Below are 26,714 nucleotides of genomic sequence, written 5' to 3' on the forward strand. Positions count from 1 at the left end.
AATGAAAAGACAAGACATTTACTTGGAGACAATATTTGAAAATTATATATCTGATAAAGTACTTGTATCTAGAATATATAGGGAACTCTTTACAACTCTATAGTAAGAAAAAGAATCAAATTAATGATAAGTAAAATTTAAACAGACATTTTACTAGAAAGATATAATGGCTATCATTTGTCATTAATCATTAGGGAGATACAAGTTAAAAGCCCAATGAAATACCACTATGCATACACTATAAAGTATAACTAAAGACAGATAATACCAATTGTTAGAAAGGTGGAGAAACTGGACCTCTTGCAAACTGTCCGTGAGAAAGGAAAATGATACAGCCACTTTATAAAACAGATCAGCAGTTTCTTATAAAGTTAAGTATAAATTCATCATTTCACCCAGAGGTACTACTACTTCTCAAGATGAATGGAAACATATGTCTACACAAAGACATGTTGCAAATGTTCATAGCAGCTTTATTCGTAACAGCCCCAAACTGGAAACAACCCAAGTCTTCATCCACAGGTGAATAAATAAATAAAATGTGGTCCCTGCACACAATGCATAATTCCACAATAAAAAGGACCAAAATGTGGATACATGCTACAACATTAATGAATCTCAGAAAACATGCAAAGTGAAAGAAGCCAGACACAAAACACTGTTTCTATTCACATGAAATGTCTAGAAAAGGCATATTTATAGGGATATAAAAGAAAGTAATGTTTGCCTCGGCGCTGGGGAGTGGGAGTGGGGGTTAACTGCAAATAGGCATACAGGAACTGTTTGAGGTGATGAAAATGTTCTGAAACAGAATTTAATGATGATTAAATTTAGTATTAAATGTATTAAATTTAGTAAGTCTCCAGATTTACTAAACTTTATTGAGTTATAGACTTACAATGGATAAGTTTTATGATATGCAAATTATATGTCCATAAGTCTATTAAAAAGGTGAGTTGTCTTTTAGAAATGCTAATGAATGCCAACTATAATTTTATGTGTATAATGTGATGGCTCGGTGTGAGGTCGGGGTGGTGGTGGATGGGGGGAGGGGGGTTCACGGTGTGAGGGATGTAAAAATAAAATAAAATAAAACTATAAAAAAAGAAAGAAATGCAAAAATGAATGTGTAGGAGGTAGTTGCACATTTAGGATGAAAGGTGTCCAGGTTGGAGGTAAAAATTTGGGACTGGTCAGATACACATCCAATATCTATACAATAGAATTTGAAGTCTTGAGATGGCCAAGGGAATGAGTCTTGATAAAGAAAAGGGGTCAAGCCCTGAGCCTGGGGTGCTCCAGTGCTCGGAGACTGAGAGGTACGCCAGTGAGTGAGATGGAAAACCAGGAGAATGGAATCCTGGAAGCAAAGTACAAACGGGGGAGGGAGGGGGGAGCTCAACAAATGATGCTGAAAGCAAGTAAGGTCAAGACTGGAGCACTGACTAGTGAAGTTAGCAAGTGTGCTTTCATGGGTGACGTCAACAAGAAGAATTTCAGTGGGGAGGGCAGATGTGAGTTAGGTTGGAGGAGTCTCAAGACTGGCAACAAAAATAGGGAGAGACGACTCGGGGAATTTTGCTGTAAAGGAGTTTTCTGGAAAATGCCTTTCATGATAACTAACAATAATGATGTGTATGTTTTGTATTCTTTTGTGAGCGGGTCAGTTACGTGCAGCCACAAGGAGGCAGAAGAGAGGCTCAGGAAACAAAGTCCATTATACTCCCAGGTCCTAGAGCCAGGAGGCGTCACTCAGGAGTGGGGTAAAGCTGAGGCCACAACCTTTATTAGGGTTTCCGAGGGAAAGACAAGGCAGGACAGGGAAAACAGTTTAGGACTGGCTAGTTGTAACAGTTCTGGAGAGCTCTAAGCTATGACGGTCTCTAGTGGTTTGGTACCTGCCCTGGATGACTCAGATAGAGGACTATTGCTTCCTGGGGCCAGATAGAGGAGGTTGGGCTCTGGATTGGTTAGTTTGCATATCAAAGGCTCCAATCTGGGCCCTTTGTTGTCTCAAATAATTAGCCAGTCTCTCCCCATCCAGAAAGGTTTTTCTTTTTTTCTTTCTTTTTTCTTTTAAAGACGTCAAACATTATAATATCCAGAAAATAAAAGCAATTATACAATACAACATATGATTTATTTATACCTGTCCCTTCAGTGCCATGTGAGGTAGTGTCTCCAGCACTGGTGAAGTTTTTGACATTCGTACAGTCCCCAGTATGCGTCCTTTGACAAGAATGTTCTTTCCCTTCTCCAGCTGTTTGGGCTCCAAGGACTGCCCAAGACCCAGCTCCTTTGGACAGTTCTCCTTCCTGTCACATACTATGCCTTTAACATTTGTTTGCTGGGTCGTCTCTCCACATCTTGATGGCTTTTAAAAAATATGCCTAAACGAAATTATCTATTTCCTTTCATTTGCTTCAAATTTCACCAGATTCCAAACTTTGTTTTCAACCAATACTGAGAAACTGGCTCTGAAATGATGCTTTCATTAGAGAAACTAACACGAATGAATGGAAAACAGATGTGAGTAATGAGGAAATTTATGTTCATAAGAAACTACTTAACATTTGATAGTTACTCCCTACAGAGATGGTGCAAGTTAGAATCCTGGGCCAGTGTGTACACTTTTCTTCTGGATGTTTATTTGCTTTGGAACTACTGCCTGGTCAGTGAAATGCTGTCTTTGCTTGGAACGTCCTGCCTGTGTATAGCTTGAAGAGCAAATTAGAAGCCAGAGCTTCCACTGCATGAGCTTGTGTGGCTGTTAACTGGGGAGGTGGTACGTCTGGGTGTGTGCCTGGTGCTGTGGTGAAGGTCATACATATATCAGGGGTGCTGGTATCTGGTGTCTGAATGCAGTCTGAACTTGCCAACACGAGCACTGTAGGAATGCTACAGTGTAGAGAGGGTCTCAGGTTCAAGGTGAAAAGCTGGGGTGATAGCACTCCATGAGAGGTTGGGGAAATCACAGATCTGGACCCAGCTGAGCAGACTTGGTTGGAAGGGTGTGGTGGGTGTGGAGTTGGGGTGCGAGGTGAGCACCCCTAAGCTAGAGCACAGCCCTGGATATAAAGCAGAAAGGCCAGCTTGAGACATCTGTTCACTCTGTAAGCATTGCTGAGTACCATCTGTGTACCAGCGCTGTGCTAAGCAGAGCCCAAAGTCAGTCTCCGCTTTGAAAGATTGCTAGTCCAGTGGAGAGAGGAGACTGTGTACCAGTAAGAAGAGACTTCAGACTCTCCTGCAGGCACAGAGGCCATGAAACAGAGAAGCTCTATTCACACACTGGGGCATCGGGGAAACGTCCCAAAGGAGGTGACATGTACACTGATTTTGAAAGTTAAGTAGCGATGGGAAGATAAACAAACAAACAAACAAACAAACCTCAAATAAAAAAAGAGTTAGTCTAGGTAGGGAGAGTACGTTTTGTCATTTACCTGACTCTCTTTGGGGAAAAAAATGAGGCACAGTCAGATTGACAATCTTGTGAAGACTCTAGCTGACTCTGTGCCCCAAGTGAAGAGTTCCCTGGGGGCCCTGCGGGCCACTGTTGACAGTGCTGGTTGTAGCATTGCTATTGTACCTTCTGTGGCCAACTGTACACCATTAACTTCCAAGACGAGTCAGGGTTAAAATTTGTGGGTGTGGACGCCATAGTGTAGCAGCTGAGACCACAGGTTCTGAATGTCTGCACACTGGAGTTTGAATTCTGCTCCATCACTTGTAGCTGGTGGTTCCCCTGAACCTTCGTTTTCTGATCTATAGAGCAATGCCTGATGATAAGACTGTTCTGGAAATTAAATAATGTAATGCATGTAAGGATCTTAGCCTGGCACCGCCATGTCAAGAAAAGTAAATATTTTGGTTAGTCATGCAGGTGGCATCAAGTTCTTCCAGCTGCAGGACCCTCCGTGGGGCGCTTTCTGCACATCATCTGATTTCATTTATCATAGCTGCCCGAAGCCAAGGATTTTAGTATCCCAATTTTATAAATGAGCCTCCCATGGCTTAGGAAGATTAGGATACGGCTCAAGTCCCACGACTGAAAGTCATGAAAGAAACATAGATGGTCAATTGATTTTCAACAAGGATGCCAAGACCACTCAATGTGAAAAGGATGGTCTCTTCAACAACCGGGGTTGGGAAACCGGCTATTCATGTGCAAAAGAATAAAGGCGAACCCTTACCTTACACCATATAGAAAAATACACTCAAAATGGATTGAAGACCTAAAATGATAAAACTCCTGGAAGAAAACACAGAAGAAATCTTCATGACACTGGATTTGGCAATAATTTCTTGGACATGACACCAAAAGCATAGGCAACAAAAGCAGAAATAGACAAATGGGACTACCTCAATCTGAAAAACTGTGCATCAAAGGACACAATCAATAGAGTAAAAAGGCAAACTATGAAATGGGATAAAATACTGCAAATCATGCATCTGATGGGGGTTATTATTCAGAATATATAAAAAAACTCCCACAACTCAACAAATAACTTGATTAGGAAATGGACAAAGGATAGACATTTCTCCAAACATCATAGACAAATGGTCATATATCAAAAGACACTCAACATTACTAATCATCAGAGAAATGCAAATCAAAAGATGGCTTTAAGAAGGCTACTATAAAAACTAACAAACAGAAAATCTCAAAAAGTTGGCAAGGATGTGGAGAAACTGGAAGGCTTGTGCACTGTTGGCGGGAATGTAAAATGTTGCAGCCACTATGGAAAACAGTACGGAGGTTTCTCAAAAAATTAAAAATAGAACTACTTTATGACCCAGCAATCCCACTTCTGGGTATTTATCCAGAAGAATCAAGAGCAGGATCTTGAAGAGACATTTGCACATTCACGTCGATAGCAGCATTATTTGCGAAGGAAAGAGGTAGAAGCAGCCCACATATCCATGAAGAATGCATGCAGAAGAGAAATGAGGCCTGTACATACACTGGAATATTATTCAGAATTAAAAAGGCAGAGAGTCCTGTCACCTACTACAATACGGATGGCTTGAAGACTACACTAGTGAATTTAGCCAGTCACAAAGACAAATGCTATGTGGTCCTACTTCTGCGAGGCATCTCAAATAGTCAAACGCATAGAAATAGAAAGTAGAATGGTGGTTGCCAGGGGTCAGGGAGAGGGGGAAATGGGAAGTTATTTTTTATTATAAAGTTTCAGTTTTGTAAGATGAAATATTTCTGGAGACCTGTTGTACAACAGTGTGCATATAGCTAACTCTACTGAGTTAACTGTACATTTAAAAATGATTAAGATAGATAATTTTATGGTGTGTGTGTGTGTGTGTGTGTGTGTGTGTGTGTGTGTGTGTGTGTTTCACATTAAGAATATATAAGTTCTGGCAAAGACAAAAAAGAAAAAGAGAAAACAGATACTTGGAAGAAATGTGACAGAATCTTGTTAATCCTTGAATCTGGTGGTGGGCATGTGAGGTTCACTGGATTTTATCTACATCATGCATGTTTGAATTTCCATGGTGAAAAATAGAGGCCTCAAAGGGTATTACATTTAGGATCTTAAGACTTTGTCTTGGTGACATTTCATTTACTTTGAGAATATCAAATATAGCTATTTTCATAACTATACACATGAAGCCTTAGTAGACAGGCTGAGGAGCTGTTAGCAGAGGAAATAGTGTTACCTATTTCGATGAAAAAAAAAAAAGAATAAAAGGGGTCAAGGAGGAAATATGCCTGAGTGATGAAAATTTTTTTCTGAAAAGCAGCCAGTCTACTTGAACTCACGGTAGAGCCTGTCCCCCCAATCATCTCCTTACATCCTACCTGAGCAAGGACGTGGGGGACAGTGTGGAAGATACTCTCCTATCACTTGGCCCATCTGGCTCCACTGTAACTAACAAATCAGCCGATTCTGCCACAGGGCTATAAGACTTGAGAAGTGTTGTTATTATGCCCAGGGCAGAGTTGTCCACAAATGTTTACCGAGCCCCCACCATGGACCAAGCATTTCCGTAGGCACTGGAGTTCCATTCAGTGGTGAATGGAGAAGACAAACAGTGACCAGGAGCAAGCCAGGCGGTGATATGAACTCTGACAGACAATGAATCAAGGGACAGGAAAGAATGGGTGATGCGGTGGGAAAGTGCTATTTTCCACAGAAGGTCAGCGAAGGCCTCCCCAGCCTCCACCCCCACCCCACCTCCAAATCACTACAACCCATTTCCAACAGGCATCTCAAACTTTGCATGATCTTTCTTCCTTTCTACCCCCTAACCTGTTCTTTTTGCCATCTCTCCTCTTTCTGCAAATGGCACCTCCATTTTCCCCGTTGCCCAAGTCAAAAAGCTTGGAGTCGAGCCGGCCCTGTGGCTCAGGTAGTTAGAGCTCCATGCTCCTCACTCCAAAGGCTGCCGGTTCGATTCCCACATGGGCCAGTGGGCTCTCAACCACAAGGTTGCCAGTTCAATTCCTCGAGTCCCGCAAGGGATGGTGGGCTCTACCCCCTGCAACTAAAATTGAACACGGCATCTTGAGCTGAGCTGCTGCTAATCTCCTGGATGGCTCAGTTGGTTGGAGCGCATCCTCTCAACCACAAGGTTGCCAGTTCAACTGCCTCAAGGGATGGTGGGTTGCACCCCCTGCAACTAGCAACGGCAACTGGACCTGGAGCTGAGCTGCGCCCTCCACAACTAAGACTGAAAGGACAACAACTTGAAGCTGAACGGCACCCTCCACAACTAAGATTGAAAGGACAACAACTTGACTTGGAAAAAAGTCCTGGAAGTACACACTGTTCCCCAATAAAGTCCTGTTCCCATTCCCCAATAAAATCTTAAAAAAAAAAAAAAAGCTTGGCGTCATCCTTCCTACTTTCACAATCCCTGTTCAATCAGCAATGAACCCTGTTGGTTCCACCTTGTAGACACCCAGACTCCCGCTTCTGCCCACCTTTCCACTACTACCCTGGGCCCAGTTCCCACCACCTCCACCTGGATCTTTGCTGGTGCCCTCAAACTGGTCTCTCCAGAGTGAAATCAGCACAGCATCCTTCAGCCCAAGTTTGGCCAGATCACTTGTCTCTCAAAGCCTCCCATGGCTGTCATCCCACTGGCATTGAAAGTGCAAGGACCCACAAGGCTGGGTACGATTCCTTTCTTCCTTCTCACTTAGTTCTTCTTTTTCCTTCTTGCTCACTCTGTCAGCCACTCTGGCCTCCTTGCTGCTCCTTGAATATATCAACAGTCTTGCTTTAAGGCCACGTTTCTCAGGGATCTCTCGTTTCCTTTACACCTCTGCTCCAACACCATCCTGTTGGAGAGGCCTTCCCCAATGACCTTTAATAATATAGTAACCCCTCCTCTCACCTCCACTGTCCAGCTCCATCTTTCTCTGTAGCACTTCTCACCTCTGGCCACTCATCTACTTCTCACGTTTGTTTCACTTGCTTTCCTTTTTCACCTCTCATCCCCCAACTGGAACATAAACTCCATGGAGGTATTGGGCATTCTATTCTCTTTCCCATTTTGCAAATAAAGAAACTGAAGTTTAGGGAGGTGGGGGAACTTGGCCAAGTAAATAAGAAAGTGACAGGTAGGGAGTGGAACCCACACTGGTCTGACACCAAAGCCCATGGCCTCAGCTGTTACATCTCAGAGCCCAGAAGTCTCAGAGCCCAGAACAAGTAAAAGAGTGTGGATTTTATGTGATGCTTACGCTGGACTTCTGAGTAGAAAAGTGACACAAAGAGTTTTCAGGAAAGATGAATGTAGTGGTTTAAAAGCAGGATGAATGAAGTGGTTTGAAAGCATGTCCATAAATGTATTCAACACACCTCCCTTTAAAAGGTGGAGCCTAATTTCCCTCCTCTGGAATGGGGGCTGGACTTCTAACAGCCCATTTGTTAGACGTGACATACTTCTAACAAACGGTAATGGTGTGTGATTTCCCAGGAGAGGTCACAAAAGACATGGCTGCTTCCACCTTGCTCTGGACGCAGTTTTCAGCACACATTTTTTCAGTGTGCTGTTTGTTTTCAGTGCTCTGTCTGGAATCTTCTTCCCCCGAAGCTCTACCACAGAGTCGCCTGCATACCTGTCGGCCATAGTTCCTCTATTGCCCTTGTTGTGTGGGACGTCCAGAGGGGTCTCTGCTCCCGCTCCCCACATAAGAACGCAGGACATGGTGAGGCCAAAAAGGAACACCCATGGAGCCATAGGTAGGGGAGTCATACCACTATGGTCTCACTGGAGGCTGGATTCACATGACGTGCGACCTGCTGTCCGCTTTGCTGCCAACTGACCAACTCTCCTTGACTCTCCTTACTCTCCTTCAGTCTCCTCCTTCACTCTCCTCGGCTCCCTTCTGTAGCCATGGCAGTTATATCAGTGGCCAATGGCTCAATGGCTACAGCTGATGGCCAACCAGCCACAGCTGACGGCCATCCACTATCCGAGCCAGCACCTCTCCACATGAGGCCGAGAGCCTGGAAACTGCTCTCTGGGGCTCTGTCCCCACAGCCCTTTTCCTGGCCCATCTCAAGTCAGTATGCCTAGCCACGTTTCTCACCACACTTATTCCCTGTACTTGTCTGTCTTTTGCTCCAATGTGTGTTGACAGAACAATGACCCTGTTCTGCTTCCTGGACCACCTGGCTGACTTTCCACGGGTCTTGACCACTCATTCTGACAGATGCCTGGCTACACCGGCTCCTTATCCATCAGCCACCCCCACCCCTGCCCACCTGACTCCTAGGGACGTTTCCTCTATGTCTTGTTCACCAGTGCTTCCAAATCCACCACAGCTTTCAGCCCTGCCCAGGGCTACCCAGATATTACTGGTCATGACCGTGCTCAGGCAGGCAAATCTTAGCTTTGTGTTGTTCTCCTCGTCTCCAAATCAGAACTAGTACTATTTTATTTTTATTTTTGGATGAATGCATAGATTAAATCTATTACCTAACTCTCAAACACTTTAGTTACTGTGCATTTATCAAATGTTCTATGCTATTTAAAGTCCTTTCATATCGTGTTTTGATTTGATACTCACAGTTACACCCATGGTGATCATGAATATTTTTCTCCCATTTTAGAAAAAAGAAAGGAACCCACTTTCATTATGCCACAGACCCTTTATTACTGGCCACGTACTCTGACTGTTTTTCCCTTTAATTTTAAAATAATTCATTACATATTCAGTAGTTGTGCTATGGACTGAATTGCATCCCAGCAAAATTCGTATGTTGAAACCCTAACCCCCAATGTGACTGTAGTTGGAGCTGGGAGGTACTTAATGTTAAATGCGATTAGAATATGGGGTCCTGATACTACAGGATTGGCGTTCATACAAGAGACACCAGAGTGAGCACCCAGGGAGACGGCAGGCACCTACTCACTGGAAACCTCCCTGCTGGCACTTTGATCTTGGACTTCTAGCCTTCAGAACAGTGAGAAAACAAATGCTACCCAGTCTATGATATTTTGTTATGGCAGCCTGAGCTGACAAAGACCAGTTACAATATTCCACAATGAATAATTTTGAGTACCCAGCTCCAAAGCAATTTTATGGGATGAAGTTTGTAACTGGCTATCATTGTATCACCCCTTTTTGATGGAAACCACATACTTCTCAAGATTGGAGCTCAGATAAGCTTGGTTACAAAGCCTTTTAGTTTCCAACAGCTACTTTATTCACAGCTCTGCTACTCAAGGACATAGGGTAGCGGCTGTGTAATAATTATGCAACAACTGAAAGTATAACACACTTTTCTTGTCTAATCCGCTTTTTATGAAAAGCAACCAGTGAGGGGTAACCATTTTCCCTATAATGAGCAGAGAATTAATGCTTTCACTATAGTGGGAAAGAGCAAATGCCGTGAAGTGCAGCCCTAGGTCCTCAGAGGGGAGAAGGGAGGGTGTGTGTGTGTGGGGGGGAGAATCAGGGCCGGGTCCTCAAGGAGCTATCTCTCAGAGCCTCAGAAACTCCCTCATATCTTTCAACATCTGATCCAAGTCCAATTCATTGACCTATGTGCCTTCCTAACTAGTTTCCCCTCCTTTGAATTTCTACATATTTGATTATCTGTACCATTTCTATTTCAATGAACACATCAACCTATGTGGTTCTATAAATACGTCCTGAAGGTATGCGTCTAGTCTCCTAGACATGTGTTCACCTAGAAAATTACCCATGGAGTTGGCGTGAAGTAGGGTGGAGGGGTAGTGACTGTGTATGAAAAAGAACACCCATTAAAATCGCAGAAGGCAATTAATAAACTCTGGCCGAACTGAACTGAGAGACACTTACTCCGTGGGCCGCGTCGGGTGGTCATGCTCAGGAGGCGACTGTCAGGGTCTGGGTCGTCCTCCATGGGCTCCTGCTGGCTGCCAAGATGGGGTTTTTCAGACACCATTTCCTGGGGGCCAGCAGCCCGCTGCTGTGGGCAGAGGGGCAGAGACGGTGAGTCCCAGGGCTTCTGTTGACGCAGATCCTATCTCAGGATGAGATGGGTCACCTAAGAAGGGGACAGGCCTGAATACCACTCAGACCTAGAAAACTGTGATCTCTGCTACCTCTGCTACCTGCGTCACGATGGTCACCCCTGTAGGGGAACTGTGTCAAAGCTGAGTTTCTCTAGGAAGTTTCTCGTGAAATTACCAAGGCATCCCAAATAAAATGGAAATTTTACTTTTTCTAGATATAATGTACCTGCAGAAATTTGGAGAAAAAAGGAAGCAGGAAAGTCACAACCAAACTATTTGATTCCAACTCCAACTCGTTTGGAAACAGTTTTTTCTGGGTATTCCAGGACAAAGAACAGCCTCTGATTTCTTCCCCAGACACTCAGGGCTTAGAGGAGGCGGGCAGGTGAGCAGAGGTGGCAGTGACAGCCACGGTTGCATGATTGATCCTCGTTGGCGTCAGACAAAGGCTTGCCTCCGAACTCAGATTTACTTTGGGGCTCTGGGCAGGCTATTTAACTTCCTAACTTCCTTTCTTCCTCATCCATAAAAGAAGGGAAATAGAAATAGCCCATTGCCTGAGATGCTGCTATGCTAATCAGGCATTGTGCAAAGCACAGAGATTCTGATTTAAATAAATAGTCTAAGATGAACCTGAGACATTTAATTAAAAAAAAAAAAATCCCTAAGTGATTTCAAAATGCCACTGGGGTTAAGAAACACAATTCTTGGTTTCTTGTAATGCCCCAAAGACTGCTATGTTGTTCTGTGATCAGGGCTCTTGTGCAGCTTAACGTAATGAGATGATGCCTAAGAAATGGGATGCCTGCTATTCTCTTCTCTGTCTTTGTCCTTTTTTCCCCTTTTCATCCAAGCTTCTCACCCCCCAGCCCTGGACACCTTGGCTCACTGCTGTGGCCCTTGACCTAAGGACTTGAACTCTTCCTATCTGCACTGGGTGGTTGCTGCCTCCCTGGGTCCCTTACCCTACTGCTGAGCCACTACCAACCGTGCAGAAAGGGGTTAAAGCTCCCTGAGAGGCAGAGGGAGCAGCCACGTGGCCTGGCAGCACCTCCTGTCCCCTGCTCCCTCCCCTGGGTGCCCATCCCAGCTGCAGAAGAAGCCAGCTCCTCTGCTCAGCTTGTCCCTTCCAGAGTGTGCTGGAAAGGGGAGAGCGGTGAGGGAGAGCAGAGAGAGAGGTTTCTCCCCTGCTACGAGATCCCTGGTGCCCTCCCTCCTCCCACCTCGCCAGCCACCCTTCCCCAGGCAGGCTCCATCACGTGGCTGCTGGCTCAAAATGGCGCTCCCTGCCCCTCCCCTCCCTCTGCAGCTGGCATCTTCAGTATTCCAAACAATCCTCCCTCCACAGAGGGCAAGGACCCTTACCAAGGGAATTCATTTACCTTGAGAAGGTTGACCTTGCACAGGGATGCTGCCAGCCACGGAGGGCCACTCCTGTGGAGAGGAGAGCTGGGGGCAGGACTGCCAGCGGCTGGGAGACGGGAGTCAGCCTCCCACTTAGACTGAAGCAGAGTTCGGGCTTGCAGTTGGAGAAAGGGGGAGTTCCCCAAGATTTGTAATCCTGCACTGCCATCTATCGCCAGTCTTAGTTTTTGGCTTTTTGATGACAACACTGGAAGGGGGCTCTTTCCTTTATTTTTCTACACTTGTCTCAGGGCATGGGAAAAATCTTAGAGGAAAAAGACTCCAAATACTGACCATGGTCTTATTGTGAGGGTCATCTGGAAGGTCCCACACAAGGTGCTGCACGCGGACCATCCACCCACATCACTGCCTCTCCCAGAGGAGGATGTGTGGCCCTCTGTGGGTGCAGGTGGGGTGTTAACAGCTCAGTACACAGACCCATGTTTCTTGGCACTCCCTACCTGTTTCTTTCTTTTTTGTCTTTGAACCTTCGAAGTCTTGTTCTTTCTTCCCACATCCCCATCCTCTTCATTTTCAATGAACTCCTTTGTTAAAATGCAAATAGAAGAGTCATCACTTGGTATGTGTGCAACTTGGGAAAGGATCATAAGAGAAGAACTGGGGTGTGATTTTTAGGTATCAGTGAAAGTCACTGTCTTACTCTGGGGCCTCCAGGCACTACAGGTGAGTGCAAGTGGGGGAGACGACTGAGATCTGAGCGGCCATCCTCATCTACTATTCTCAAAAGAGGTGTGACCTTGAAACACTATGTCCAAAGGGAAACATTGTAAATGAGATGATGGGGCTTCATTGTCCCAGGTCCTCGTTCACGCATAGAACTTTATTGAGTACTTACTGTGCTCCAGGCCCTGGAGGCACAGAGCTACTCCCTGCCCTCAAAAGTCACAATCTAAACGAGTGAATCTGCCAGGACATAAGGACTGGCCCCGAAGGGGGACATAGCACAGGAGGACTTCTGAACCATCGTAAGGGTTTCAAGGGTTGGGCTCCCCAGTCTAACCAGCAGGTAGAGGATGATGAAGACACATGTTAAATCACAGAAGTTGAGGAAGTTTTGATTTAAAGACATTTTAGTAGATCCTTTTGAAAAAGGCAAAATCCTTTAACAGTGCAGACTTTGTTTTCTTTTTCCACATTACATTTTCTAAAGTTTTATTTATTAAATGTTAGACCCGAATGCTCTCACATTTCAAGCTCTAAACTTTTCTAGTCCCAGAGTTTTACAAACTGGGGTGCAGGCACTTCTGAGTGTAAAAGAAATGGCAAGATAAACCCAGAACCTCTCCCTGGCACACCAAGTTTATTAGAATTTTTTTTCTCTAAAATTGGGAATTTTAAAATTTTTATACAGAACAAATCTGGAACTCAAAGCATGGGTTTTAATGATGTAAGAGTTCAAAGAAATGGCATGCAGGTTGCTGGGCTGGATTCCAATTACACATCAGTGCCTTTGGTCACTGGGGTTAGAAAAGAAGACAAGAACTTCAGTTACAGGAGAGGGAACCGAGGTCCCAACCAGGGAATGGGTGTGGTGTGAGCTTTCCCTACGTCTATGGGACTGATTTCTCTGTCATCCTCTGGGTACAAGCTCCTTCTTCACTCGGACCTCATCCCTCAGGGCCCACCAGGTAAGGAGTGTTCAGAGCTCAGGAATTCACCAACTTAGATTACAGGATGTTGATATTATTGTGCAAGGTGTGCAAGTGTGGTTCTGAATTCAAGTCTAAGTTCTTACTGGCTAGAATGGATGTAGGAGAAATGCAGGTTCGTTTTTATTCTCCAATAATGATTTGATCCTCCATCAATGGAAAGCTGTCCAGTACTAGGACTTCCAATTAGATAGAATGTAAACTCCATGAGGGCACAGGGTTTGGTTCATTGCTGTATTCCCAGGGACCAGAGGAATGATAAGTATTTGGTGCACGAATGAATGAGCAAATGTAGTCATGTGGTTTTATCTGCGTAATGTGTTCCTCCGGTTTTTTGAATTACTCTGCTAAAAACAGAAGGTTATCTCCATTTCTGCCTCCAGGGTCTCAAGTCAGTGAGCCCTGGAGTCAAGGGAGATGCAGGCATTGACGGGAAAACTTTCTCCTCTGTGTGGCGGTCTGCAGAGTCCACATTGGAGATCGCCTTTGTTCTCTGCTCTATATAGACAGTGTTTAAGGAAGTTGGTACACCATGAGTGAGCAATCGCAGAGGATTTTATTAGTGGCTATAATCTACGCTGGTTAGCTTCATTCTGAATTTCTTTAGAAGTCTATGTGCTTCAGCAGAGCTGGGCCCCATAGCAGGTGGCACCTTAGAACTGCTCTGTGTCAGAATTCATGACGCAGTGACAAAGTAGCTTCAGAGCCTCCCAGTAGAGGCAAACCCTGGAGTGCCGGGAGGGCTGCATTTCCTGCACCACCCACCAGGAGCCTGCCCTAGCACCCTCTGTGTGCAGCTGGAGAACCATGAACGCTTGTTGCTGGCCAAGCTTCCTCGCCTACCACACGTCTGACATGAGCGCACTGCACACACACACACATCCCTTGGGGACATCTACGCAACCACTTACCTCTGTGATGATGTTCACTTTTTCTTCCTGGGGATTCATTGGGCTGTGATGGCTCCTCCCTGCCAGGCAAAGCACACACAAAAAAAGTCAGGACTTTTGAAGTCAGTGAAATATCTTTCTTACTATTGATAAATATAAGCTGGCCTTCACGGTTAGGGAAGTGTTTGAGCCGAGTAGATGTTCCATCCATAGGAATACGTTCTTACAAGCCCAGGCCTGGTGGAAACGAGCCCTGTGGGAATAAGGAGGATGACAGACCCCTCTGTCCTCATGACCCTGCCAACGAGCCTGGTTTTACTGTGCGGCAGGTGGGAGCCAGGGAAGAGTTCTGCTTGTGGAGTCAGATGGCCCTGGTGAGAGTCTGGCTCTGGCAGGACTACTTTCCAGCTTCTCTTCTTCCCTCAAACCTCCACCTTCCCTCCCCTCCTCTCCACCGCTGACCTTGGGTCTCATTTCACTGAGCAGAGAGCGGAGACCAGAGAGGGTTGCCACAGCCCCTGCGCCAGCCCACTGAATCCTGTCACCTCTTGTGCTTCCACTTGCTACTGAGAGCTGTGCATGCTCCCGCCTGGGCCAGGGCTCTGCCTGGCACTGGGACCCGTCCCCTCCCTCCTCCAGGACCTTTGTCAAGACTGTGTGCCCTTTTCATCTGGATAATCATTTCTTCCTGCTCTGTTAGCTCATTCTTTTCAGTGTACAAAGTGCTGTAATTGGCCCTTTCCTTAAAAAAAAAAAGCTCCCTGGACTTCAGGTCTCCCTAGTCATTGCTCAAGTTTTCAACCCTCTTCAGAAAAACTCCTTAAACGCCCTGTTTCCAATCAGTTTTTATGGACTCAGCACTCCCTGAAACTGCTTTGGCCAGGATTTTCAACAACCCCTGTGTTACCACATCTAATGATTGGTCCTCAGCCCTTATCTTACCTGACCTGATACAGACATTCAGTAATGAGAGTGACCCATCACTTTCTTTCTTTTGAAATGTTTTCTTCATTTGCTCTGGGACATGTTCTTTCCTGGTGTTCCTGTACCCACTGGCTGCTCCTTCTCACGCTCCTGAGCTAGTTTCTCCTCACCTGCTGACCACCCCATATGAGTGCCCAAGGCTCAGCCTTGCCTCTACACATTCCCTGTGGTCTCATTGTTTTGCTTCGCTTTGAATACCATCTACGTACTAATAGTCTCCAAGTTTACGTCCTGGGCCCACAGGTCTCCGCAGAACTCCAGACTCAAACATCCAGATGCTAGATGGGTACCTTCACTTGGCTTATTAACATGCCTCAGACGAAGCTCCTTGCCACGAACCCTGACCTGCTTGTCCTGCGGCCTTTCTTGTTGCATTAAACAGAACACCATCTTGCTCAGGCTAAAACCTTGGAGTCGCTCTTGATTCTGCTCTGACTCTCCTATGACACACCATATCCAACCCCTCAGAAATCACGCCAGCTTTGCCTTCAGATTATACTGAGAATTCAATCACCTCTCAGTACCTTCACTACTCTCACCCTCGTCCACCACCACTGTCTCTCAAATGGCCTCGCACAAGAACCTTCCAGCTTCTCCGATTCCCACCTTGCTTGCCTACAGTCTATTCTGTGTTAAAGCCAGAGTAAATTGTTTAAAATTTGAGTGAGATCACGTTATTTCTCCACTCAAAATCCTCCGACGACTCCCCTTTCTCAACAAGGTAAAACCCCAAATCTGTTCAATGGCCTGCAAGGCTACGTGACCGACACTTGCATCTGCTGGCCTCAGGGCCTTTGTACTTGCTGTTCCCTCTGCCTAGAACTCTCTTTCTGCTTGTCTCTCTCTCTCTCTTTCAATCCTTTCAGGACTCTGTTCAAATCTCATTTGATCAGCGAGGTCTTCCCTAAACACTCACAACGCAGTGATAACCTTCCTCTCTAACCCTACTGGATCTCCCTAACTACCTACACTGATTTATTTTCCACGGTACTCATCACCTGTTCACACACACATGTATTTGTGATTGCCTGCCCATTCCCATTAGAATAAGCAACAAGAGGACAGCAACATTTGTTCATTCCTTACCCCCAGAGCCTAGGCCTATGGCACACAGTAGACATTCAATAAATACTTGTCAAATGAATGACCAAATCACTATCCGCTGCATCTTCATAGCCACATTCTGGAGCCCTCTAAAGACTCATTGTCCTCTTTGGGCTGATGTGAAGATTAAATGAGAGGAAATGCAGAGAAATACCAGGGCTGACACATTGTAAGCCTTTCCTGATATCCGTGGAAGCCCAGTCTTCACTGTGACTTGGTTATTTCAGCAGCTCCACCTGAGGTGTTCAGGGTTTCACTGACCTTAATCAGGAATTAGCACATTAAAGGGAAGCAGAGCACTGGAAATTCGACTGTTTCCCATCTACACCTCCACACAGGCTACAGAAATAGAGGAAGGGAAACGATGAAAGCAGCTAAGAAAATAAAAATGTGAGGAGGTACTCTAGAAAAAACAAGGGGGCAGATAATGCTAAAGTACACAAAAGCTCTCTAAGAAACAACTCTGGCAATTAAGAACTGAAAAAAAAGAACTGTGAAGTCATTTAGTAACTAAAAAAAGATTCTCAATAAATTAAAAAATGTGATGTATGAAAGAAAGAAGTAGAAAATGAAAAATGTAATGGGGTTGATTTTTTTCTCCTCATTCTTTCCTGATCATTACCTTTGAATGGGTTTCTAATGACAACAAAATTTATTTTTTTATGAACACTTTTGCTAAGAAAAGATAAATCAATACTCCCCAACTTTAATATACCACTTGTTGTCGTATGCAGCAAGCACTTGTTAATATATTTCTATTGGCAACATCAAAATAAGAGCCATGATTTACTGCGGGCTTCTGTGTGCTCTCTCTATATCCAAGTTGTCACTAGGCCTCACAATAACACTTCTAGCTTAGTAGTTCTTGCCTCAATTTACATGTAAGGAAACCGAGGTTTCCTCTGAGTCTAACCTCTGACAGTTTACCTTATTTGCCCAAGATTATAGTCATAAAATGTCACATTTAGAACTTGACCCCATGACTGTGATTCCAGAGTGCACCCCCTTGCTACTCTCTCTCTCGGTCTCGCCATATATTCTTGCTTTTTCAATGATATCAGTAACTGTTCTATGCTAACCCACTATTCTGGAACTATTTTCCATTGAAAACTGTGGAGCATTGCCTCAGTGAGAAAGAGCTTTGGCTACTACAGGCCAGTGATTTGTTTAACTCAGTGCAGAACACCAAATACATTTTTGAAGGAAGGTACTGATACCTTCATCAAGGCAAAGACTATCCCTGAGGGTCACCAGAGGATCAGAGTCGTAAAAGGACCCCATGACAAATTCTACAGAATGTAAGAAAGAAAGGAATGAAGGTAGATGAAAAAGGTGGCATTGTATGAATCTCAGCCTTGGCTGCTTAAAAAATAATACAGTATGTGCATCCTACTCCAGGACAGCGAAAACATGGGTTTATAGAAAAAGTGAAGGCTCTGTAAAAAATTCTGTGGACCTGGGTTCAATTCCAGCACTATTTATCAGTTGTGTGATCTTGGACCAATGCCTTTACCTCTCTGAGATACGTTTCTATGTCTGTGAACGTGGGGCCATAATTCCTACCTCGATGGGTAATAATTTTATAAGGGTTAAATAATAGAATGTGTGTAGTAAAATGCCTAACACTTACCACGCTCTCCATTCTGGTTAGTGTTATCAGGAGAAGGGGGTGGTAGGGAGGGAAAGTAGAAGAAAAGAGTGGGGAAGGAAAAAGAGCTTAGTGGACAGAAGGGGAGTCACAAGAAAGACCTTATGTGATCTTCAAGTCCCCCATTACCATCTTTGGTTCCTCTCTTCATCTCACTGGTGCAATAAGCAATATCTCCCTTCCCTTCCCAGCTGGGCCCAGGGCAGTTTCCTTTCTGTTTCCATTCATGGTGATTTGAAGCCTTCCCCTGCCCTCAGAAGCATGAATATTTTCTCCCTGTGTACAGTGCTTAACTTTTTCTGTCCCAGCCTGTTAGAACCTTGGGCAGGTGCCACACACACCCTTTTTGAATCCATTACCTCCTTCTGTAAGTTATTCTAGCCATAGCTTCCTGTAGTAGAAGGTTAGTGACAAATGGCTTTATAGAATCATTCAATCAGCTTCATATAATGTATATCGCCTTCAAAGAGTACATACAAATATCTGAGCTGAGCTGGGTGGTATATGCCCGACGCACACACATGATGAACGGAGTGTCTCAGGCGCTCCCCTGGGGTGATCCCGCTGGGTGCTAAGAGCGTTAGACCCTTTTATAAATCTCTTATGGCACTTAGCTCATTGCACTGTTATTATCTGTTTGTAAGTCTGTCTTCCCGGTGAACCCTGAGCTTCTGACCTGGTCTAATTCCTCTTTGTACCCTTTAAACTCTCGCACCGGCCTGGTGTGTTGTTCATGCTCAATAAATGTGTGAATGAATGTCTCTTTAAACAAGCTCCAGGAGAGACAGAGAGAGATTTCATTCTGGTGCTGAGTTTATTTGCAGAAGTTACATGAAAATTTAATAACATCCATGTATTTCCCATTAGACTTTATTTGCTTTTCATAGCACCTCTTTGCAATGAAGGGAAACAATCAGTTTAAATCGCAGCCAGCAGATTTTCTTGTAGGTTTTTTGGAGACAGCATGGATCCTCAGCCCCGTCTGTCATGGCCCTTTTCTGTCTAATGCCAAGAAAAGTGAAGATTGCAATAGCTAGTACTTAGCCCTTCGAACCAATGTGAGCTAAAAGGCCCGGAAATGCAAACGCAGCAAATGTTCCTGGGAGTCTGGAATGCAACAGGATGGAGGGGAAGGAAACCCCAGGAAGGAGGCAGGGTGACCGGGTGGGAGGGATTCACCAGGGTTGTGAGGAGCTGCGTTGAATCTTTCTACACACCAGAACCCAGAAAGAAGCGCAAATCAAAGCAGCCGAGTGGTGCTCTGTCTTAATTCCAGAAAATAAAGCATGAATAATAATGATGAGAGACCCTAACTTTACAAGTCAGTGAAATTTGATCTGGGTACCGAGGGCAGAGGCTGAACTCCAAGGCAGGGAACCGAAAGTGGGACCCCAGTGCTGCTCTTGGGAAGAATGGGTTTACCTGAAAGACCCTTAGGAAGGCACTTTGCCGATTCCGCTTTCTGGGATGAAAGGGAAGTGGAGCTGGGTCTTCCCGTTGAATCTTCTAAGCGTCCAAAGGAAGGGATGAATGTTGGGGCGTCCCCGGGCGGCTCCCTGGGAAGCTGCAGCCATGTCTCCTGCAAAAACACGCACTTAGCAACGTGTTCCTAAGGGAGGTGGCTTGGTGGCTTTATTTCTCTTAAAGTGACAGGTTACTCCTAGTAGTGGAACACAAAGGTACGTGGGGGGTGAGAGCAGAGCAGCCTACAGGACGAGGACAGAGAGAAATCAACCTGGGGGAGGAGCTGGGCGGAAATTAGGTCAAACTTTAAGAGCCGTTCCCTCCCTCATGTGTGGGGTCACTGGAATTTCTGGTAAGAGACAGGCTGTGCTCAGAGGCAGGTGCTTTAGAATCATGATGGGTCATTGTTTCAGGGTGAGGATGTCTTTGTAGCGAAGGCTCCCTAGAGGTGTTTCCAGGCCCCAAATGCTCTGCAGTGTTTTCCGGTTAAATGTGGGAGACTGAATGTACAAGGTTAACCTCTGCTTTTTCTCTGACTTCCACTGAAATGATCGAGCGAAGATATAAACGTGATGGCTCAAAAAAGCAAAGGGAGAGGGAGAAGAGGCAAAGCAGATGGAAGAGCACGGAATGAGTAGACCAAAGAAAGCCACACCCCAAGTAGACGTGTGTGTCTGTGTTTATTAGTGTGCATGCCCACGTGCATGTCTCTGTGTGTGTAACTGTGTGTGTTGGAGTGTATCTCTATGTGTATCTCTGTTGGTTTGTCTCTGGGTATCTGTGTCTGTGCATGTCTCTGTGTGTTTCTCTGTATGTATGTGTGTAGCTGTGTGTTGCTGTGTTTCTGTGTATGTTTGCATATCTCTGAGTGTGTGTTACTCTGTGTGTCCATGTACATCCATGTGTGTCTGTGTGTGTATCTGTGTATGTGTGGGATGGGGTACGTAGGCATAAGAATGAGGAAATGAACTGATCCGCTCTGCAGAACTCCAGAGAAGCTCAGGCTTTGTCTCAGTGTTGTGATGGGCTGAACAGTGTCCCACTAAAAAAGATATGTTGGAGTCCTAACCCCCAGGACTTCAAAATGTGACCTCATTTGGAAATGACTCAGTTTAAGATGAGGTCATTAGCGTGGGCCCTTATCCAATGTGACTACATTCTTATAAAAAGGGGAGAATCTAGGCATAGATACAGACAAGCACAGAGGGAAGGTGATATGAAGGCACAGAGAGAATAGCATCTACAAATCAGGGAACGCCTGAGGCTCCAGAAGCTAGGAGACACACGGGACCGATTCTTCCTCACAGCCCTGAGAAGGAACCGATCCTGCCAATGCCTTGCTTTCTTCCCTCTCATCTCCAGAACTGTGAGGCAGCACATTTCTGTTGTCCTAAGCCACCCAGTGTGTGCTGCTTTGTTGTAGCAGCCCCAGGAAACTAGTAAAGTTAGATACCAAGGAAAGTGGGGAGAGTTATGGGGCTGACACGCAAGATTTGAAAGTCTGTGTACAGAGGGGTTATGTCCTCAGGCTCCTTCCTTACTCCTGGCAGCCTGAGGAAACATGTCCAATCCCCCACCCCCTCTTCTTCTGCCACTCAGAGGAGACTGGACTTTTCTATGGAAGTTGAACCATAGACACTCTGGTCTCAAGTCCCAGGTACAGCAGAGAGTGGGTGTGTTTCAGGGTTGAAAACTGAGTATGAAATGGAGAGGTGGGCAGGGCACTCTTCCTCTCACAAAACTGAGGCAAACCAAAGTATATCTTTGGCTCCCCCAGTAACAAACTGGAAAACATGGAAAAATTATTTTCTGGAGAAACTGAATGGTCACAAAGAACAGATCCCAGATATTGACACTTCTGGATCCTCCAATGGAAAAACAAAACAAAACAAAACAAATCTATCATATCACCTTTACAGAAAAGCATTGCAGAGAAAATGAGAAGATCTCAGGTTAAGAAATTCCACATATGTAGGTATAGAAAGAAAGTACCAAGAAAATGAAAAGGTAAAATTTATCAAAGAAGTAATATAAGAAAAACTCGCAGATATGAAAGAATAAGTCTTTAGATTGAAAGCTGGCACAAGGAGACAAAAACTTATCTCTCGGTTTCTTTTCTGCATGTGGTGGGAAAAATATTCTCCAGAGAATTTATAATTGTTGGCTTGTACTATGCTGTTTCATTGTCTTATTTATGCTACATATATCATTTAGGAACACTCCCCCAAAAGACAAATTTTAAAAAACGGTCTCAATTTACTGTATTCCTGTGGGATTCTGGGCAGGAGCAGATATGAAACTTTTCTGGGCAGAGGAGCAGATACGAAACATCTTCAACTAGTCAGTTCCAGATGGCTGCAAATATACTTTGCTGAAGATGAGCTCACAATCCAAAATTAGACAACACAGGAGGGAACAATCAAGAGTCTGCAGACAACCAAAGGGCATACCCAAGAACTTCTGATAACACAATGATCAAATGGAGAATATAAAAAAACAATGACCACAAAAGAATTTAAAAAGAGGCTTTGAAGATATGAGAGATATACTATGAAAAAGATCAGGCAAATGTGCAAAGGAACAAGCTACAGCCTTTAGAAATGAATAATAAAATTATGATTTTTTTTTTTAAGCAAAGGATGGGGTAAACTTCTGTTAAGAGAGCTGGAAAAAGAATTAGTGATGTAAAAAAAGATATTTAAAAATTAAAATGGGGCATAGAGAGACAGAAAATGGAAAAGTATGGATGAAAGTCAAGGAGGAGAAATTTAAGGGGTCCGCCATACTGGTGGAATCCCAGGAGGGTAGAAGAGAGAAAGAAGGTGAATGCTGAATCTTAACAGAGACATCTTCGTCAACTTCCTTTTCTATGTTTCAGTTTCCTCATCTGTAAAATGGGGTTAATAATAGTGAAGACCACAGAGGGTTGTTAGGTTTATTAATTTAATGTTAATCAAATCCTGGCAGACTGCAAATGCTATACGGTTTATGAATGAAAAAAAAGGTGAATATTGTCTTAGCTCAGACTGCTTTGATAGACTATCATAGACTGGGGTGGGTGGGCTTAAACAATAAAGATTGATTTTCTCACAATTCTTAGTTTGGGAAATCCAAGATTAAGTTGCCAGCTGATTCAGTTTTTGGTGAAAGCTCTCTTCCTGGCTTGTAGATGGCTGCCATCTTACTGTGTCTTCACAGGGTATTCAGATGGAGACAGAGATAACTCTTCCTCTTCTCATAAGGCCACCAATCCTTTTGGAAATCCTCACTTGGATTAAGGCTCCACCCTTATGACCTCATTTAATTATCTAACTTTATCTCCTAAAATTCTTACTTCCAAATACAGTCATATTGAGGGTTAGGGCAGCAACAGGTGAGGTTGTTTTTTGGGGGACACAGTTCAGTCTATAGCAGATGTTAATTGTAAGAGATTATCTACGTGAAGTGGTTAGTTGTCATAAGAGGATTTATTCACCACTCTTGTGCTAATTAACTTTCTGATTATGACATTCCTTATCTTTTCATATTTAACTAAACTAAACCAGTTCATAAGAATTATACATCTCACAGTGTTCCAAAATTATTAAAGAGCATAATTCAAAAACATCATTTCTTGCAAAAATTCTTATGTGAGCAAAATAAATGAGTCTAGCAGATTTGTTTTAAATCAAAACGCAAAATTCTCATTCTTTTTGGTTAAGTGTTCCTAGCTGGCTGAAGAGTTTCTAATCAAGAACTTGTTTTGAATCACATATCACAAGCTTTTCTTCTGCGTCTTTTAAGATAATCAAATATGATTATCCTTCTTTCATTTTTTAATGTGGTGAATTGCATTAACAGGCTTTTTGATGTCAAATTTTTCTTGTGTCTCTGGGGTACACTAAGTTTGGTCAAAATGTTTAAAAATTAATTGTTGGATTTAGTTACTAATGTTTAGATTTTTTTGCCTTTATGTTCATAACTGAGATGGTATTATTATTTTTCCTTTTTTGTATTTTCCTTTTTTGTATCTTACTTTAAGATATTTCTAATCTCAGAAAAAGCAGACTAATCTCTCTGTGTACCTCTTTCTGTCTCTGTCTCTGTCTGTCTCTCTCTCTTTCTCTCTCTCTCTCTCTCTCTCTCTCTCTCTCTCACACACACACACACACACACACACACACACACACACACACAAAATCTGTTCTGTGAACTTGTGCATAAAAACACTTGGGTCCAGTGAGATTTTTTTATCATGTTAAAATATATATAACATAATATTTGCCATTTTAGCCATTTATCCAGTTTCATCGTGATATAATTGAAATATAAATTTGTCTTATTTTAGGTGCACAACATATTGGTTTGAGATGTATATATATATAATATATATATATACATACATATATATCAATATATATGTATGTATATATATATTGATATATATATACACACACATAGCCACCTAGGAACAATTAAGCTAAAAGAATGAGAATTTTGCATTTTGATTTAAAACAAACCTGTTAGATTCATTTATTTTGCTCACATAAGAATTTATATATATAGCAAAGTGATCACCACAATCAGTTTAATTAACATCCATCACTTCACATAGTGACAATCTTTTTTTCTTGTGGTAACAACTTGAAAACTTTTAAGATCTACTCTTTTAGCAACTTTCAAATATATATTTTAACCATTTTTAAGTGTACAATTCAGTGGCATTAGTTACATTCACAATGCTGTGCAACCATCACCACTATCTATTTCTGAAATTTTTTCATCACCCCAAATAGTAACTCGGTACCCATTAGACAATAGCTCTACATTCCTCCCTCTGGTAACCCAGCCCAGCCCCTGCTAACCTCCAATCTACTTTCTGTCTCTATAAATTTGCCTATTCTAGTTATTTCATTTACTTGGAACCGTATGATAATTGTCCGTTCATGTTTGGGTTAGTTCCTTTAACATAATGTTTTCAAGGTTCATACATGTTATAGCCTGTGTCAGTACATCATTATTTTTTAATGCTGAATCATAATTCATTGTGTGTGTATACCACATTTTCCTTATCCACTTATCTGCTGATGGACATTTAGGTTGTTTCTACCTTTTAGGTAGAGTGAATAATGCCTCAATATACAGTCAAATATAAGTATCTGTCTGAGTCCCTGTGTTCAATTCTTTTAGGTATTCACCTAGGAGTGGAATTTGGGGCTCATATGGTAATTCAATATTTACATTTTTGAGGGACTGTCAAACTGGTTTCCACAGTGGCTGAACCGTTTTACATTTCATCCGTCAGGTACAAGTGTTCTAATTTCTGCACATCCTCGCCAACACTTGTTATTTTCCACTTTTTGCTGATAGTCATGCTAGTAGGCATGAAGTGGCGTGGCACTGTGGTTTTAGTTTGCATTCCCTAGGAGTCGTGAGCACCATCATTCATTGAGCTTATTGGCTACTTGTATATCTTCTTTGGAGAGTGGGCTGGGGGTGTGTGTGCCTTAATTGTTGACCAATGATTCAATTACTTTCATGCTTATAAGCCTATTCAGATTTTAAATTTCTTCTTTCAATTTTAGTATATTGTATATTTTTAGAGATTTGTGTCTTTTCTTTATTTTTAAATTGATTGGCGAAGGTTTTTCAAAAGACTCGTATTCCTTACTATTTTTAAACTCTGACATGCCTGTAGTTATATCTTTTTAAGTATTCCTAATCATAAAAATCCTGTGCTCTATCGTGGCATGCCCCTATGGTGGTTTTAAAACATAACCTCTCAAATCTCTGACTCTCCTCTCCTCAAGACGTGGGGTCTATTTTCCTTCCCCTCATATCTGACTGGACTTATAACTACATTGACTAGTTTTGCGTGGTGGAAGTGGTGCTGATTTGCTGGCTAATTTCTGAGGCTGAGTCACAAAAGACAATGTCGTTTCTATGTTCTTTGCTGGAACTTTTGTGCTTAGAGTCTGAAGTGGCCGTGTAAATTCGACTACCCTTAGACATCAAGTCACCTCACAGGGGTCAAGTTTTCACAGGTGAGGCCCCAGATATTGTGGAATAGAGATCAGTCAACCAGCTGTGCTCTGTTCAAATTCCTAACTTACAGAATCCATGTGCATAATAAAATGATTGCTGTTAGCTACTTCATTTTGGGGTCATTTGTTACACAGTGATAGTAACTGTAGCAGTCATGTCTTTAAATAAGTTAATAAAAATATGAATGAATGAATGAATGAAATATAGTCATTTTTTTTACAGAGCACTCTGAGACATATAGTTTTTGCATGTATATCAAAAAATAAGCAAATACATTTAATGTCTTCAAGGGTAATGCCACTACAGCACGATTCATTTGAAGTCTGTTTGGGAAATTAAGACAATGTGATAAACATGGAAAAATCGTAGAACCTGAAATGAGACCACTATGCTATAGTCTCTTTAGAGGAAAGCTGCAATAGTACATTATTTAGGTCAATAAATGGTAAAAAAAAAAAAAAATGCTTCTCACACCTGAGCAGGTGGAACACAATTTCAGTTTTAGATGACTGTCATTCTTACTCGGTTCTTTGGGTTTTTATCATATTTTTTATTGCAGCTGATCCATTCTCCATGAAAGAAAGGCGTGTCACAAGAAAACACACACCATTAAAGTGAAGGATCACCTTTGAATCATAAACTTTATAAAATCATGCCCTTCAATATTTGATTTATGTTTTTTAATTTACTGAATTATATACATCTCTCCCTGAAATGGAACTTGAATTCTAGCAAATTTGAACCTCTTGTTTCTATAGTAAATGGAGAGAAACACTTATTGGCTCAGATGTATTGGTTGTGTAGCCTATTTTTATTTTATAGATATTAAAGCATTTAATTTTCTCCCTCCAGGGCTGTGATTTTCAACGTGTTTTGAATTGCAGCAACTTTTTTCCTCATTTGCTTCATTTAACAACATTTTCACTTCCTAAGAGAGCTGTCTGAGCTATCGAGAATGGAATGCTATCAGATTCATTTTATTTTAGAGACTCATGTCATAACTTGAAATAACCGGTGATGCTCTCACATATCAGAGAAAACTGGTACTCT

At 43.0% G+C, this 26,714-nt stretch overlaps 1 protein-coding gene across 12 annotated transcripts in view; it reads right to left on the reverse strand.

Moving 5' to 3' along the window:
• The window catches only part of CC2D2A (coiled-coil and C2 domain containing 2A), a 113,485-nt gene extending 93,701 nt beyond the window's left edge, over positions 1–19,784 (reverse strand). For 7 of the 12 annotated variants that reach the window (XM_081055938.1, XM_081055936.1, XM_081055937.1 and 4 more), the window contains exons 1-4: positions 19,599–19,784; positions 14,462–14,520; positions 12,342–12,425; positions 10,301–10,430 (exon numbers count right to left, since the gene is read on the reverse strand). In XM_081055938.1, coding sequence (XP_080912064.1) covers positions 10,301–10,430; positions 12,342–12,425; positions 14,462–14,500 — 253 coding nt within the window. In that variant the 5' untranslated portion in view covers positions 14,501–14,520; positions 19,599–19,784. Of the gene's footprint in view, positions 1–10,300; positions 10,431–11,858; positions 11,975–12,341; positions 12,426–14,461; positions 14,521–14,902; positions 15,009–19,598 lie in introns of those variants that run through there. The other 5 variants (XM_081055942.1, XM_081055940.1, XM_081055935.1 and 2 more) reach the window with 4 other exon arrangements.
• Between the last annotated feature and the right edge of the window lie 6,930 nt (positions 19,785–26,714).

Source organism: Rhinolophus hipposideros, assembly GCF_964194185.1.
Source record: "Rhinolophus hipposideros genome assembly, chromosome: 1".
Lineage (NCBI taxonomy): Eukaryota > Metazoa > Chordata > Mammalia > Chiroptera > Rhinolophidae > Rhinolophus > Rhinolophus hipposideros.